Source organism: Lissotriton helveticus, chromosome 1_1, assembly GCF_964261635.1.
Source record: "Lissotriton helveticus chromosome 1_1, aLisHel1.1, whole genome shotgun sequence".
NCBI lineage: Eukaryota > Metazoa > Chordata > Amphibia > Caudata > Salamandridae > Lissotriton > Lissotriton helveticus.
This window is the reverse complement of record NC_136057.1, coordinates 588,984,830-588,999,083: the sequence shown is the minus strand read 5'-3', so window position 1 is coordinate 588,999,083 and position 14,254 is coordinate 588,984,830. Positions and strand designations below refer to the sequence as shown.

The 14,254-nt window shown below is 43.8% G+C and overlaps 1 protein-coding gene across 3 annotated transcripts in view; it reads left to right on the top strand.

Annotated features, from left to right (window-relative positions):
• Nucleotides 1-14,254, top strand: part of SOX5 (SRY-box transcription factor 5) — a 454,156-nt gene that overhangs the window by 397,497 nt on the left and 42,405 nt on the right. For all 3 annotated transcript variants that reach the window (XM_078674095.1, XM_078674096.1, XM_078674097.1), the window contains one exon: nucleotides 7,954-8,126. In XM_078674095.1, the coding sequence (XP_078530221.1) occupies nucleotides 7,954-8,126 (173 nt within the window). The remainder of the gene's footprint in view (nucleotides 1-7,953; nucleotides 8,127-14,254) is intronic.

Below are 14,254 nucleotides of genomic sequence, written 5' to 3'. Positions count from 1 at the left end.
TCACGCCTCTTCTCTCTAAACCTAACTTTCAAAAACGTATGATGTGGTGGGGAAGTCATGTAATCTAGGAAAGAATGAGGGTTATAAACCTTTGCGCATCTGTTCCCCAGTCATGCTGTAGCTTCAATGAAAGAATTCAGACAGTGTATCCCATTGAAAGAAGCAACAGATTGTTTTATGATATGATGCTATTATAGGATGAACGGAGTCTTGGGATTAAATAAAAGGCTGTCCTCGCCGCTCTTCTTCTGACTCACTGTCCGGACACTGCTGAAGCTCTAAGGCGTCACACTACTGTTGAAATGGGACTGGACTGAAGACTGTTTGTGTGTTTATGAGGATGCATAAAGTTCATGTGCTTAATTTGTGCAGGTAGTTTCTGGTGGTGGGTACCTGCACTCATTTTTTGGAGCCCCGACTTATCTGCCTTCATCAATCTTTGACCCTCTGCAAGAGAGGCAAAGAAGGAAAAGGGAGAAAGAAGATGGTAGGGAAAGATAAGAAAATAGTGATTATGTCTGGAAGCATGAATAAAAAAGAACCTGCAGGGTTATGCTTAAAAATAGAGGAAGTGTACAGGAGGAGGCATGAGGAAGAATCAAGACTACACATGTTTGGTGTTCAGCAGGGCTGACGGCGACTTCGAACCCCACACTTATTTTAAGGTAAGCCCACGCCAAACTCCGCTGCCTTAAGAAGAAAGTGAACGTGAGGCCTCGGCTATGATCTACAGCAGGTTACAGCCTGCAATAGACAGGTCGTGGGAAACCAGAGTAGGCACTAAATGATATGCCTTCCAACCCTTGAAAACACATTCCACCCTATGAAAAACACAGATGCTGCAGAATTACAACCTTTATTCAAAAATACGAGCATCTCTTCTAAAGAGAGAAAGCTACTGGTGATTTGAGGAAAAATGTACTCGTTCTCTCAATCAATCATGACCCTAGTTGTATGAAGATAAAAGTACTTTCAAAACAAATGTGGGTTGAGGAAGCCAGACCTAAAGAACATGTTTTTGCTTATTACTGTACGATAAAGTCTACCAGGACAACAACGCTCTGATGTTGAGGTACCTTGTAAAGGCCTATTTGATCTTACCTGTACACCTGTCAGTCAAACAGGAGATGGGCTGCCAAGGGGGCCTTTGTGTATAAAAGAGGCTAGATGCATGGGGGAGGTGGTCCTCTGTCCAGTGGGCCCTCACTGCTGCCATGCAAAGTGGTCGTCTGCCAAACCTGGCTATTAATTAAACTCAACGTTAATGACGCGTGCGCATCAGTAAGTGAACGCCATATGGTGGGTCCTTTACCTTTATTTTCCTTCATTTCTGTCAGAAAATAATGAGCCTTGTCCTGCACTGCGCCGAGGTATCATTTCAGTTCTACTCACGTCTATTAAGCCTTTTTCTTCACGCCAATTTTTTTGGCAACTAACAAAAAACATACGGAGAATGTGCTATTAATTGCTGTCTGGTGCCAAGTCTTTTCAGAGATAGCGATACTTGGGAAAACCCAAGTGAAGGCTGACTGAAGCTTTCAGCTCACACAAACTAAGGTCTGCGGGAAGTAGTCCCCAAAAGGATGTTTTTCCCAATATCTTTTGCCTGAGGAGCAGGCTCCCCAATCAGTTGATGTTTCCACTATCTGCTGGCAGTCATTTCTTTGTTTCAAATTGTAGGGGTTGTAAGGAAAAGTGCGCTAAACCAAAATATTTTTGTTGAGGAAAGTACTGCAGGTAGATGGGTTTATAAATATGGCAGTACCTCTCCATGGAAGTTTCGGCTCTAAGCCAATCCGGAGAGGAGGTTTATCTGCCAAGGCTGCAAGTCTCAAACATCTGTTCAGAACCCAAAAATCTGTTCGGTACACTGCTGGCCTGATAAATATTCACCAGCTGATATTAATGTATTACAATGCTGTCCAGAGGTTATTCATCCTAAATGGTTCATTTCAGTTGCATTTCGTTTCCTCCACAGTACTGCTCTTTGGTACCTTCTCATGTGTGTGAAACTCTGCATACATTAAGTCACAGTACAAAACATGCAAGCATTCCTTGACTGAAAGGCTCTGCACAGAGCTACCCAGGGGGCCTGGGTTCTAGTGTCAGCTCTCCTGTCTGTCATATTGGTGTTCTCTGTGCTTATTTTAGGACATTCTACCCTAATTGGGTAGAGTAGTTTACTTGCATTTTAGTCCTTCAGCTTTGAGCTGCTCCAGTGCTTACAGGCTCTCTTCCTAGTTGGAGACCCTGGGCTGTGGCTCTGCCTATAACTCGAGTTCGGGCCATTTGACTCGGGTACCGCCATTTGACTCTGGTTCCGGCACTTTGACAACAGTTATAGCCCTGGTCATTAGGCTGCAATGCTTTATTATAGTGATGGACGTAGCTACTTGAAGCACTTGCAATCACATGAGTGGTGAGAACTACAGAAGGCTCCTCATGTCTCTCTGAGTGGAATTGAAGGACATGAGTTCACCTCTAGGGCAAGACTCTCACCCTCCAGGGCTAGGCACACACACCCCAGGGATAGGCACACACACCTGCTCGGTGCCAGAATATCGTAGCGGGTGGTGGTGTGCGGTACAAATACACATAACATAAACTCTAACCTCCCTACTTGACCAAACTGGGTGACACTGGACAAAATTCCTTTGTTCATTTCTTCTGCCCCGGTTCCTGTATGTGCCTCAAAATTATGAATGCATAGAAGCTGGCTAGGCTCATGTATCCAGCAATCTAGGGAAACAGGACAGCTGCCTAGCATTTGTGGTTTCCCTTTTCTTGAAACTGACGCACGTAAGAAATTGGGGTCCCTAAAAAAGCACAGCAAATTGATACCTATTATTTTTGTTTATAAGTCTTGTGACTAGAAACTCATATGAATTTATTTTGCAAACTGTTGCCCTACTCTGGGCGTCCAGTGCCCACTACTTTCAAGCACTTTATGGATTGGAACTTTGGCTGAAACCCTTGACCGATTTAGTTGTACTGCTGTGATTTTGGTGGGCTATGTTGCCAAAAGTTTGCATTGGTGCAAGAAACAGGACAAATTCATTTGCATTCATTGTATGTACTGCTTTAGTTATAGGAAATGCAACATATGGTATTTGAGCCAGCCTAAATGTGCACAAACTGATTTCGTATTTTTCTGCTGTTTGCAAAAAAAACCTGCAGAATACCAATGTATCACTTTAATAGTTGTATTACATAGAGATAACATGGAACTGCAAACTCGTTTTCCTCGTATACAAGAAAAAAAGATTGAACCTGAACTAGAGAGGCTGTTAGCGTTTAACACACATGCAAATGGTCTATCATCGAACATGTTAGCCATGTTCAGTAAATGTTCTAAAATCTATTTATACTATTTACCTGGGTTATATCGAATGGGCCAAAAAAGTGTTTCCTCCAACCCTTATTTCACCAGCCTCAAAACAGGTCCAAATGTTTATGCCCTGAGTTTGCACCAGTGAAAAGTCAATATAACACACCTCCCCGGTTCTCCTCACAGCTCAGTATTTAGCAGGAAGCCAATGCTTTGCATTGTGTGATCTTGGCAAATGTTAGATGAGGAATCTAAGGATAGACGAGGGGTGTGCAATCTGACATGATTAGGCAAGGCTCTTTAGAAACGGAACGTTCATAATTGAGACAAAAAGGGTATTAATAACACTTTCCCAACACGGCAGTTAGCCATTTTCTATGTTCATTCTTTAATCTTTGTGTTTTTCAACAAATCATCGGATTTAATAGCGTGTTTTTGGCAGATTAGAGGATTTATGCCCCAGATGTTTTTTGTTCTAAAAATGGATTAGGGTGCAAAGTTTGCTGGAATCCAGTGAACATGTTGAGGCAAGCCGGTCATTTTGTGTGCGATTAGCGCCCGCCGTCTGTCCACAATCCTTCCATCTGCCGCTCGTCACCGAACGAGCTGTTTCTATTGATCCGCGGGTCCCACGTCGAAGGCGCGGTTCTGGTCGGTTTTGTGTGCTTTGGAGTCACTTCTCTGCCCTCTCCTCTCGTGCACTCTTTCTTATTAGGCTGCATCGACATCCCTTGCTGCGCACACGAAGCCAAACCTGATTCCGTAGCGCCTACATTTTCCGCTAGTTCAACAGACGCGAGCTAGTTTTTCAGAAACTGTCAGATGGCTTCCTGCGCTCTTAAGAAGCGTTTCTAGCTCCGTCATCACTAAATTGCATGTTTAGCCGGTGTGCTTAATAACTCTAATCCTATCGGTGTTGCTGCCAAACAAGCATGTGACCTCTCGACCTATCACCGTCCCCGTACATGCGGTACTTGAAATGATGCTGCATGTCTGCAAGGCCAGGCCACCTTCAACATGGCCGCCGCCCTGCATGATGACAACTGGAAGTTATCCTATGTGGAAAGAGAGAACTCTGTCCTTCAGCAGCTTTACAGTGGTGTAACATAAAATGACGCCCCACGCCCCGTAATGCAGAGAGGGGCCCCTGAGTTTCCTGTATCTCAAATATATTAATTAGCCTCAGTCTGACTGCGGGACCCCTGAAGGGTTGCCCCCCGCACCCCCCACTGAAGGGGTCCTGCGTTACACCCCTGGCATGTACAGATAACACCCTTCTACCACAGGTTGGAGAGCAGCTTTGCCCTTCCACGTTACTTTATTACTAAATTGCGATTCTCGCTCTCCATTGAGCTTAAATTCCATTATAGCAAAATTCCCTTTTGCTTCATTGTTCTAAGCGGAAAATTAATTTGCTCTGATATTAATGTAGTTAAAGAATAAGGGCAACGTTCATACATATAAAGGCACATTTTAACGTTTATTTTTCATCGTACATATGTGTGCTGAGTTTCCACAGTTGTTGTAAAGCCGTAACACTATTTACTATGAACATGGTGTATAAAAAATATGCATTTAACAGCTCAGTAGGTCTGTAATTTGCAGAAGTCTGCCCGAAGATAAACTGCATATGGTATTACCGGAAAGAGTTGGGTGCATAAAGAAACTGATCATGAAGGAGGTGATGAACCACTTTTAATAATCAACCACTTAGGATGTTCCTGGATAATTTGGACTCCTCCCGTCATCACTTTTTTATCTGTCTCTAGCCAAGTCCTTTAGATGTTAATACAAGCTTATTTATATATATATGTACACATACATACATTTATCAGTCATCCTCCATCTATTGGTTTGTTGTGGTGTCATTCACATTTCTCCTGCACCAACCATAGAGTATTGGGCAATGGGTCAGGACACTTCAGTCATTGGTTCTCCTCTTTCTGACAGCTATCCAGTGAGCAAGCCTTGGCCTTATACGCCATAATGCTTACTTTGCAGATTAATGTGACCTTGTAAAATATTTCAGAAATCATTGAGGTGTGGCACGCTGTCTCATGAAAGCACAGTGCACATGATCTGCCTGTGCGTTCACCCTGAGTTTACCACACCGGTACCATGAACTATCCTGTGTGTTATTGCTGCCATCTGTCTATCAGTTGATCCAATTGTATATGGGGCTTTCACGCTTGACTATTGTCAATTGCCCCTGCCCCATACATGTACTGATATCTCCTGTCACCCAGCCCCTGCCGCTTCCTGGAGTATTACTCAACCATTATCGCTGGGCAAGGATGCATCACCAGCGGCTATAGAGCGAGCAGCTGGCATTAGGTGATGCCCATGCAATGGCAACATGCCAGCTCATGCAAAATTCATATTTCATGCATTTAAATGGGGATGCCTTTACCACATTGCATTATCCGAATGATACCCACAGTGCTTTTATTCCAGAGATTTGTTGCGTATTGGCAGCGACTTTGTTTTTTGGGTGCATAAGTGCAGTGTTCTTGGTGAGCACAGGAGTGGCAGCCCCCAGCTCCTTCCGAGTGACAGTTATAATGGTGTTTTTGGTACCCTGAATGCATATTTCCTGTCTGCGCATGGTTGGTGCACCTTGTGTATTCTACTGCCCCATGTGGTTGCTTTACTAAGCTGTAGCGGATGTCTGAGCCAATAAAAGTGGGCTTCAGTACATGGAAGATAAACTCTCCTAGCATTCCTGTACGTTTCCTTCGTCAGCGTACATTGCGCTGTCTCCAGCTAGTACGTAATATTAGTGACCTGAGGCTAGTGAATAATCCCAGTTCAATGGTAGTCACTTCACTGACCACAGAAGGGTAGTAGGATGCGTTGGCCTTGGTGGCTTTGTAGTTTCTGTCCTGAACGTCACACCAACTCGTGACAGCTACGCTGTACTTGATAAGCCACCTTACCTGCAACTGGAGCAATACCTTCTGTTTGGAACACACTGGCTCTTGGTAGATCTTTTTAATTTAAAATGTAAATTTAAAAATATTCTGTTTATTTTTATGAGCTCTTCACACCTCAACAGAATATGCAAGCATCGTGGAGGTGTGACAAAACAGTGGCATCCAGGTAAACGCCTTTGGTGTGAATATCGCAGCATGCATGTGTGTGGTGCAGACACTAGAAAATAGAAGCGGGAGCGCTACATGCACTAGCTCCACAATACGTCTGCTGAGGAAGAAAAATGATTGGCGCAGTGGTCTGTGAAGGGGTAGGCATGAGTGTCGAAGTGCCGGCAGGTTGGAGCACTGGTTGCAGAGTCCCAGAATGAAAGTCCAAGATCAGTCTCTGATAGACCCTCGGTTGCTCTGTACCAAATTGTGCCTGTTTCTGTATTTACTGAAGATACTCGTGCTGACTATTGCTTCACGATGGAGCCGCCATGAAACAGAATTACCATTTGTAATAAACCATCATTGAAACAAGGCCATCTGAGATCTAATAAGGCTTGGAAGTTACAAGTCAGCATGGAGGAGCAGGGGGTTAGCTAGTGTGTACCCCAGCAAAGGATCATTGCCTTAGGCTTGCATAGGTGACTTCTTTAAGATTAGTTGATTCACTTACCTTGTAAACAAAGTATGCAGAAGGGCTTAGCAGCCCTGAGAAAGTCTCTTACTTTAATAGACTCCATATTGTAAACCGAGTGATGGCCTCTGCTGAAGAGTGCTCCTTCTGACACCGCGCTTAGGAGAAGCATGAAACATCACTGCAGGGACTGCTTTTGTGAACTCGCCACTGTCACTCACAAACCCAAGGACCTTTGGTCTCAGCACAAACCATTGTGATTTCTGAATGCTACCTTACTGCTGTGTGTCTGTGTTTGCACAGCTGCAGTTGTCATTCACAATGTGGTGCTCCTAATACTGTGGCTATGGTTACAAAGACCGCCTGTAACGTGTTAAGTCCTATAAACGTGCACATTGTATGCATTAAGGGAAGCTTTTTGCCACCGGCCTCAATTTTGATAAGTACAGTGAATTCTGCTTGTAAGCCACCAAAGAACTTGATCCAGACAGCACGGTTTCAGTAAGTATATCTTATGTTCGGGCAGCCACTACTTTTGTTTCCAGTGGCTTCTCTCAGTGTGGGGATATCACAGAAGCCACAATAACCCCAAGAACACCAAGGTAACTTTAACGTGCCACACTATGTGCATCACACTACGCCAGGGTATGTTAGGTTAAAGCTTCTTGTGCGAGTGCCACATTTGACAACTCATGGCTTCTTGGCACTAGATCACTCGTGCATGGTACTGGAACAGAGAGTAAATGCTACAGCGAACTATATTTAATTTATAATCAAAGATAACACAGAAACCGTAGAATACAACCATCAGCAGCCATCACAAAACATTGTCTCGAGCAATGGAAAGTGAAGAGGTAATTAGCTAAATCAGCCATAATGTCCCCTATGATGGCGGCCTGGTAATCATCATTGAAATGATGCTTCAGTCTTTGACCAGATGTATTCAAGGATGTAAATGTTTTGTTTTTCCAAGCATCATTTGAGAGCCTGTGAATAGGTAAGAAATGCCTTGGGAGAAACCATTCTGAAATGTTAGACTGACTTGAAACCTTTCCATCTTTCCCTTTCAGATATCCTCTCCTCCATCACGTCGTCTGGCTATTTAAATGACCACGAGGCTGTCACCAAGGCTATTCAGGAGGCGCGACAGATGAAAGAGCATCTTCGGAGGGAGCAGCAAGTGCTGGATGGGAAGGTGTCAATGGTGAACAGCCTGGGCTTGAATAACTGCAGGACAGAAAAGGTTGGTTTTTCCCATGAGCCCCGCTTCCCTGATCAGATTGTCCCCCAGGCTCTTCTCGCGTCCTCCCATAAAGCCTGCATGTTCAAGGAGATATGGTCGCAAAGAATAGGGTAATTCCATAAGACAGCTTTCCAGGCTGGTAAGGCTTTGTTGCGGCTTGCCAGAAAGCATTACAACTGGGCAGATTCTTACAGTGTCTGGGTGGTAGTGAAAACAGACGGGATTTCACAGGTTGCCAGAATCAAATGTGGGTTTGAAAATATTTAAGCTACTTAAGAAACATAAGCTTTTACTGAAATTTAGTCTCCGCTTCGGAATATTTGACAATTATAATGACATTTTCTCTGTGATGTTCCTGGACTGCACACTGTGTATCAGTGGCATATTATGCTAGATATCTCTGGATAAATTGCACAGCTCATGATTTCTAGCACCACCTATCCCAAATATGTTACATAAATAAAGCTATGGATGTGCTTTTGGAGCATTCTTGAAGCCTAGTATGTCTGTAAGCATATATAAAGCAAGTGCTCTGGTTACATTTATTTCATTGACAATGTGTGTTCTGTGCTAGCATAAATGGACGTGCAAGTTTAGTAAAACCTACAGTTTGGATTCAAAGACTGTTTTATTGTCTGATAGGACAATCGCTTAAGTGAGGCTCTTTTTGTGGAGGGAAAATGTGCTGCCCTACAGAGTCAATATCACAGATGCCTAAAAGGTGGTTTTAATAAAGCGACATATTGTGCATGCAAAAGAAAAACACATTCCGCACAGCAATGCCGCATGGCCCCCATTGGTATTGTTTGTTGACAGATTTGGGATTCTGAGACCCTTTTCCACAGGATGGCACTAAGGCCCATTTGCAGTATTTTCTCTAATCACGTGAAGCTGCATCGCACATGCCTCTAATAATAGTTGCGCCAATTGTTTTGTAGTAAATAAAAAATCTAAATATACCAAATTCCTCTACATTGCTGATTGTCCTCAGGACAACACTGCTCGTCATGCTCCACAGAACATGGGAGTTTGTTGCTTCATTTATGTAAATGGTGTGTTGCAGGGTAAATGGCCGCACAGGCTCATCCTGTGCAGTCTATAGGTCCACATCAGTTAGCATCTTTATTAATGCTGCCTCATAGGTTCCTCTGTGGATCCAGGGATCACTGATCACAGGTAAATCAGATTAGGTGTTGGCGGTTTCCATTGCTGGAGAAGGCCAACGATGGAGAAGGCCAGCCCACGTACCACTGTATGAACTAATGTATATGGGGCAAAACACCAGTTCATAAACATAACAAAAAATGTACTCTCCCAAGAACAAAAACTGAGTTCTGTTGTCCAATGATTTTTGTATTACCCTACATTGTAATACTTCCCCAAAACATTTTCATAAAATGTATAGTTGATTTTCAAGATTTTTTCCAGGTAGATACATGAGTTCAGTAAACTTGTTATGCGTAAATGCTGAATAGTGTTTTACATGGGAAGAAAATCTATGATGAAGTACCAGTCCATAAGCATTTCTAACCCAAGAGGGACAAAATGATTCAGTTAGTGTCCCCAAAGTTCATAAATGATGCGAGAAGGAAAGCACTAGTTAAAGATGGGACAAACTCTAGTTGTGATTGGCTTACCTTATTAGTCAATGGGTAGCTAATTCAACATGAGCTTCTACCAAATAAAAAACAACTTCCTAGACATTTGGTTAAAGAATCACGAAAAACTATTAATTGCATCACTGTGATATCAAGCCTTCAGCTCGAAACAGGGCTGTATGATAAGAGAGTTTTCATCCCAGAATTCTCCGACAGAGCCTACCGTATGGGCAGATACGGAGAATGCAACGCAGTTGTAGTTCCAAATAAGACTCTTTTGAGCGTACCACCTGCCTCACTGAAATACTTCGAACATGGGAATAGCCATCAAGGCTCTTAAAGAACTCAGTTGAAAGGACACGGTGAACACCTCACAAATCGCATTCTGGGCTAAACCACTAAAGGTGCACCTCTTAGCAGTGAACCACTTATCCAGTAACCTGACTGAGCAGAGATTTGCATGAGTGAGTGTGAAACACCACCAGATTGTTATCTTGGCACAATATTTCCGTAGTTTTTTGTAAGCTCTGAGACCAAAATGAAAGGTTGATAATGTTAGGAGGTTGGGCTCGTGCATTGAAGAGACTGGACAGCCATGGGACTAAACAGCTGGTCTGATGAAGAAGATCTCATGTAGTACTAGTATTACGTCAAATCCTGAGGAGCAATGGAAAGGTAAATGTGCATGCCGGTAACATGTCAACGAGGGTAAAAATGTTCACTCTCAAGCATTCATTCAGGTAAGTTTTTACTCCAGGATCATGATTGTTTCATTAGACAACAGATCTTAACTTTTTGGAGAACTCTTCCTTCTTCTCTCCTTACAACTCCTTCAGTCTCCTTCTCCCACCTCCCCTCATCAGACATCCAAAGGTCATAGAAAATATTTTCAGGGTAGCACGCCCATTTTTTAGTTTGCACGCTTAGCACACTGAGCACAACTCTGTTATATTTCAGAATGTTATTGGAAACGTTGAACCCCATTGATGGGTCGGCTTTTTTTAATCAAAAGTAATCAAACCTCATGCAGATTTAGTTTTTGGTTCTTATGCTTCATAAGAGAAAAATATGGTATTTACATCAAATTCAGAATATGGTGCTCAGTTAAACACTGTACTTTGAACACAGAGGGCCAGGACAGCTCATACTTCGTACACCTTGTAAGACAGATCCAGTGGTCTGGCCATTCGCTCTCATCCCAGGACACTGAGCTTCATTGGTTTGAGTCTTGCCATTTCCTAAACGGGTTATCTTCCTTCTAATGTGGCTAACTAGAACACTGTGGGGCCCAATTACGATGTCGGGCGGATTGACACCGATCCGCCCGACATCCATGCCCGCCCGCCACCCATTTCCCCCCGCCATATTACTATTGCGGGGGGTAAACACCGTCCGCCGCTCTTCCGCACCGGTCGCCATGCGGCCGGGGCAGAAAAGGGTTTATATGGTGGCGGTGTCTATCAGACACCGCCAGCCATATTAGGATAGGCTTAAAACAATGCCTTTCCGTGGCGGCAAGGCATGCGGTCTTCACTTCAGGGGCCCCTTGCGGGCCCCCGGAGTGAAGGACAGGTGGGGGGTGCACACGGGGTACCTGTGGTACCCCCCTGCATTTGCATTAACAAAGCATCAGGCACAGCGTGGTGCCTGACGCTTTGTTACTGCAAATGCATTTGTGCATTTTCAGAATTGCGGCGGGCGGTGCTCTCGGCGGGCACATCCTAATACCCCTCACGGGACCCCCGCCCTTATGGCGGGCGGTCCCAATGACCGATAGGATGGTGGGCGGACTAAGCCCGCCCGCCATCCTAATGGACCCCTGTGTATCTATGCAGTCAGAATCAATTCAGTGAGTGACATGCAACACATAGAAAGCTATTTCTATCAATTTGTGATTCCATTGGATCAGCAGCAGTAGAAATGTGTGAAATCAGGTGAAGGAAATGTTGCTATATTTCAAAAAATTTCTAGGTGAGCGCATCAAGAATACTGTAGCTGGTTCTGGTGAGATTTCACTTTGGCGGTTCAAGTCAGAAAAGTCAGGGGACAAAATCTAAAATTGTCTTCTGTAAAATAATTCCATGGTCTGTACAACTTCTGACTTTGGCATTCATAAAGAATCCACTGGAGTACTCTTGGAAAGTTATGATAGTTAAATTTTTTCTTGAGAACGCCATTGCATAATTAGTTTGCATATATGACATTTCTACCAGGTAAAACATTTAACAAACCATACATAGACGCTATTGTTAACTTAAATTTAACTTCACTTACATCCCCATTAAATTTGAGGTTGCTACTCTGGTCCTCAACACAAGTACATTGCAAGCATCTCCAGGGAGGGAATCTACGTGAAAGGGAGAAGTTAAACCAACAAATTTAGACTGGGTTATTCAGTCACTTTTGCATGGAAGTCCTCCTAGGAATACCAGGAAAACTGCCTTTAACCCTAAAAAATGAAGTGTGATTATGTGAAATGTAGCTTTTGCACCATACTGACAGTATTCACCAATCCTCTTTGCAAGAGTAGAGTAAAATACGAGCAATCTGGAATGTGAAAATCAGGGGTGCAGTTTTTTGTACACCCAAGTTGAAGATCATTATGCATACACCTTTAAAAGCCATGCCCTTATTATAACTGTCAGCAACACAGTGTCCACATAAGATCACTTGCACTGGACTTTCATGCAAGGCTTGCATTTTCTTCCATCGCACATGCCTTGCAAATGTGTAACAGAAACACAAGTAGGACTAAAATTGCCGTCAGTTGTAGCCGAATTATACACAGCAGGTAAAAAAGATTATAGTTCATGCCAAATGTATCATCTCTTAGAAAAATATTTAACATTTTCAAGCAAAATGCTGCCATTGTAATTGTGTAAGCCTTGTTACCATAAGTGAGACTCTCTATTCCCGGATGCTCAACCCAAAATCCACATGTACAGGAAGAAACTCCAGCTAATATATGTGCACTGGGATCATGTATTACCCTTGTGCTTTTCATGGTACCATGACTGATGTGTCAGTGGATGAAGATGCCGGATCAGTTCCCATATCTGCCCTTATGCTTACACATAACACACGCCCATAGTGCGGCCGCAGGTCCGTGAGCACATGCTCCGGCTGCTACGAAGGTGCCTGTGTCTCCTTGTATCCCCGCTAGAACTGTGCTGAGAGGGGAATCAGCAAGTCAGCCACATGAAGGAGAGATCACAGGCTCAGCAGCATTTGTATTCAAATATTAAAGCATTCTTGAAAGGATGTTGGGAGCATAAATTCCCATCCGATGCTCCGCTTGTAGGAATGACTTTAACACTCAGCCGGATGCTAATGCGAAGTGACTCAAGCCATTCCTTGCAAGCATAGCTAAATTGCTGTTATTTGTTAGGCACATTGACTTCAGAGGGGGATGGTTACATTCAGATACATCGGGGCTCGTTTTTTGTAAAGATCCCGCAACACAGAGACAGCTCCACCTTCGTCTGCTCTGAACTCCCCTCCCCCGCCATTGCTCCCCTGTGTAACTGGGAATTGTCAAGTGACAACCGACCAAATCATTTTGGACTGAAGCCTTCATCCTGACTTCTCTATTCTTGCAACGCAGACCTTGTGGTTGAATCGGGAAGCCCATTAAAAGCATTTTGATGGTATGGAAATTCATCTTCGTGAAGCGCCCAGACCTCAGAGCCGCATGCTGTTTCGCTGTGGTTACAGATCAGTCATTCACAAAGAAGGGCAGTAATTGTGCTGACGGCTAGTGCGGCAATGGAAGTACATTAAAATAATCCCAGGCCTTCCACCAAGGCACTGCGAGTTAATCTTATTTAATGCAGATCAGCTGTTGCTCTAACACATGACTTTGTGCTGGCCTGTGGTAACTCTGCCCGGCTTTGGATTAGGTAGCTGGAGTGGAACCATCTGCATTCACTTCATTTGGTTACTTTGCTATTGTCTGGCTTCCCCTGTGCCCATCACCTCCCACTCCACAGCGAGCATTTATCACCACTTTTCATAGTTGCAGGCTGAGTCTTGGACAAGGAGGGCTTGGAATGTGTGCTTGCTTTTCAGCTTCTCTTCCTCATTGGTCTCTGCACTCACTTTTTTCCGATGATCCTCAAGCAGTGCTCAAGTGGTCTTTTCTGTCAGTTGTGTTGCTAGTGAGGCTCTGACTTTTTGCTTTTGAAGGCTCTAGTTGCATTGCCCTTACATCCACACATTTGGGTGGCTAGTGTTCTGCATTGTCACAAGAAAAGGCTGGATTGGTGGACGTAAGTCAGATGGTCAGTGCATGCTTCTGAGTTTGCCTGCATGGATCGATTCCATATATCTTCCCATAATTATGTATCCATCTCTTACCAAACAACCAGTACTCACTCACTCTGCTGCAACTCAGTTAAATGCTCTTAAAACGTATACAAGCTTTGAGGGACTGACTCCAATGGAGCACAACTTTGGACTGTTGTAGCACTGACCAGAATACCACCATTGAGTCTTTCTACGGTCCTTTCCTGTTTCTGACTGTAGCACTTA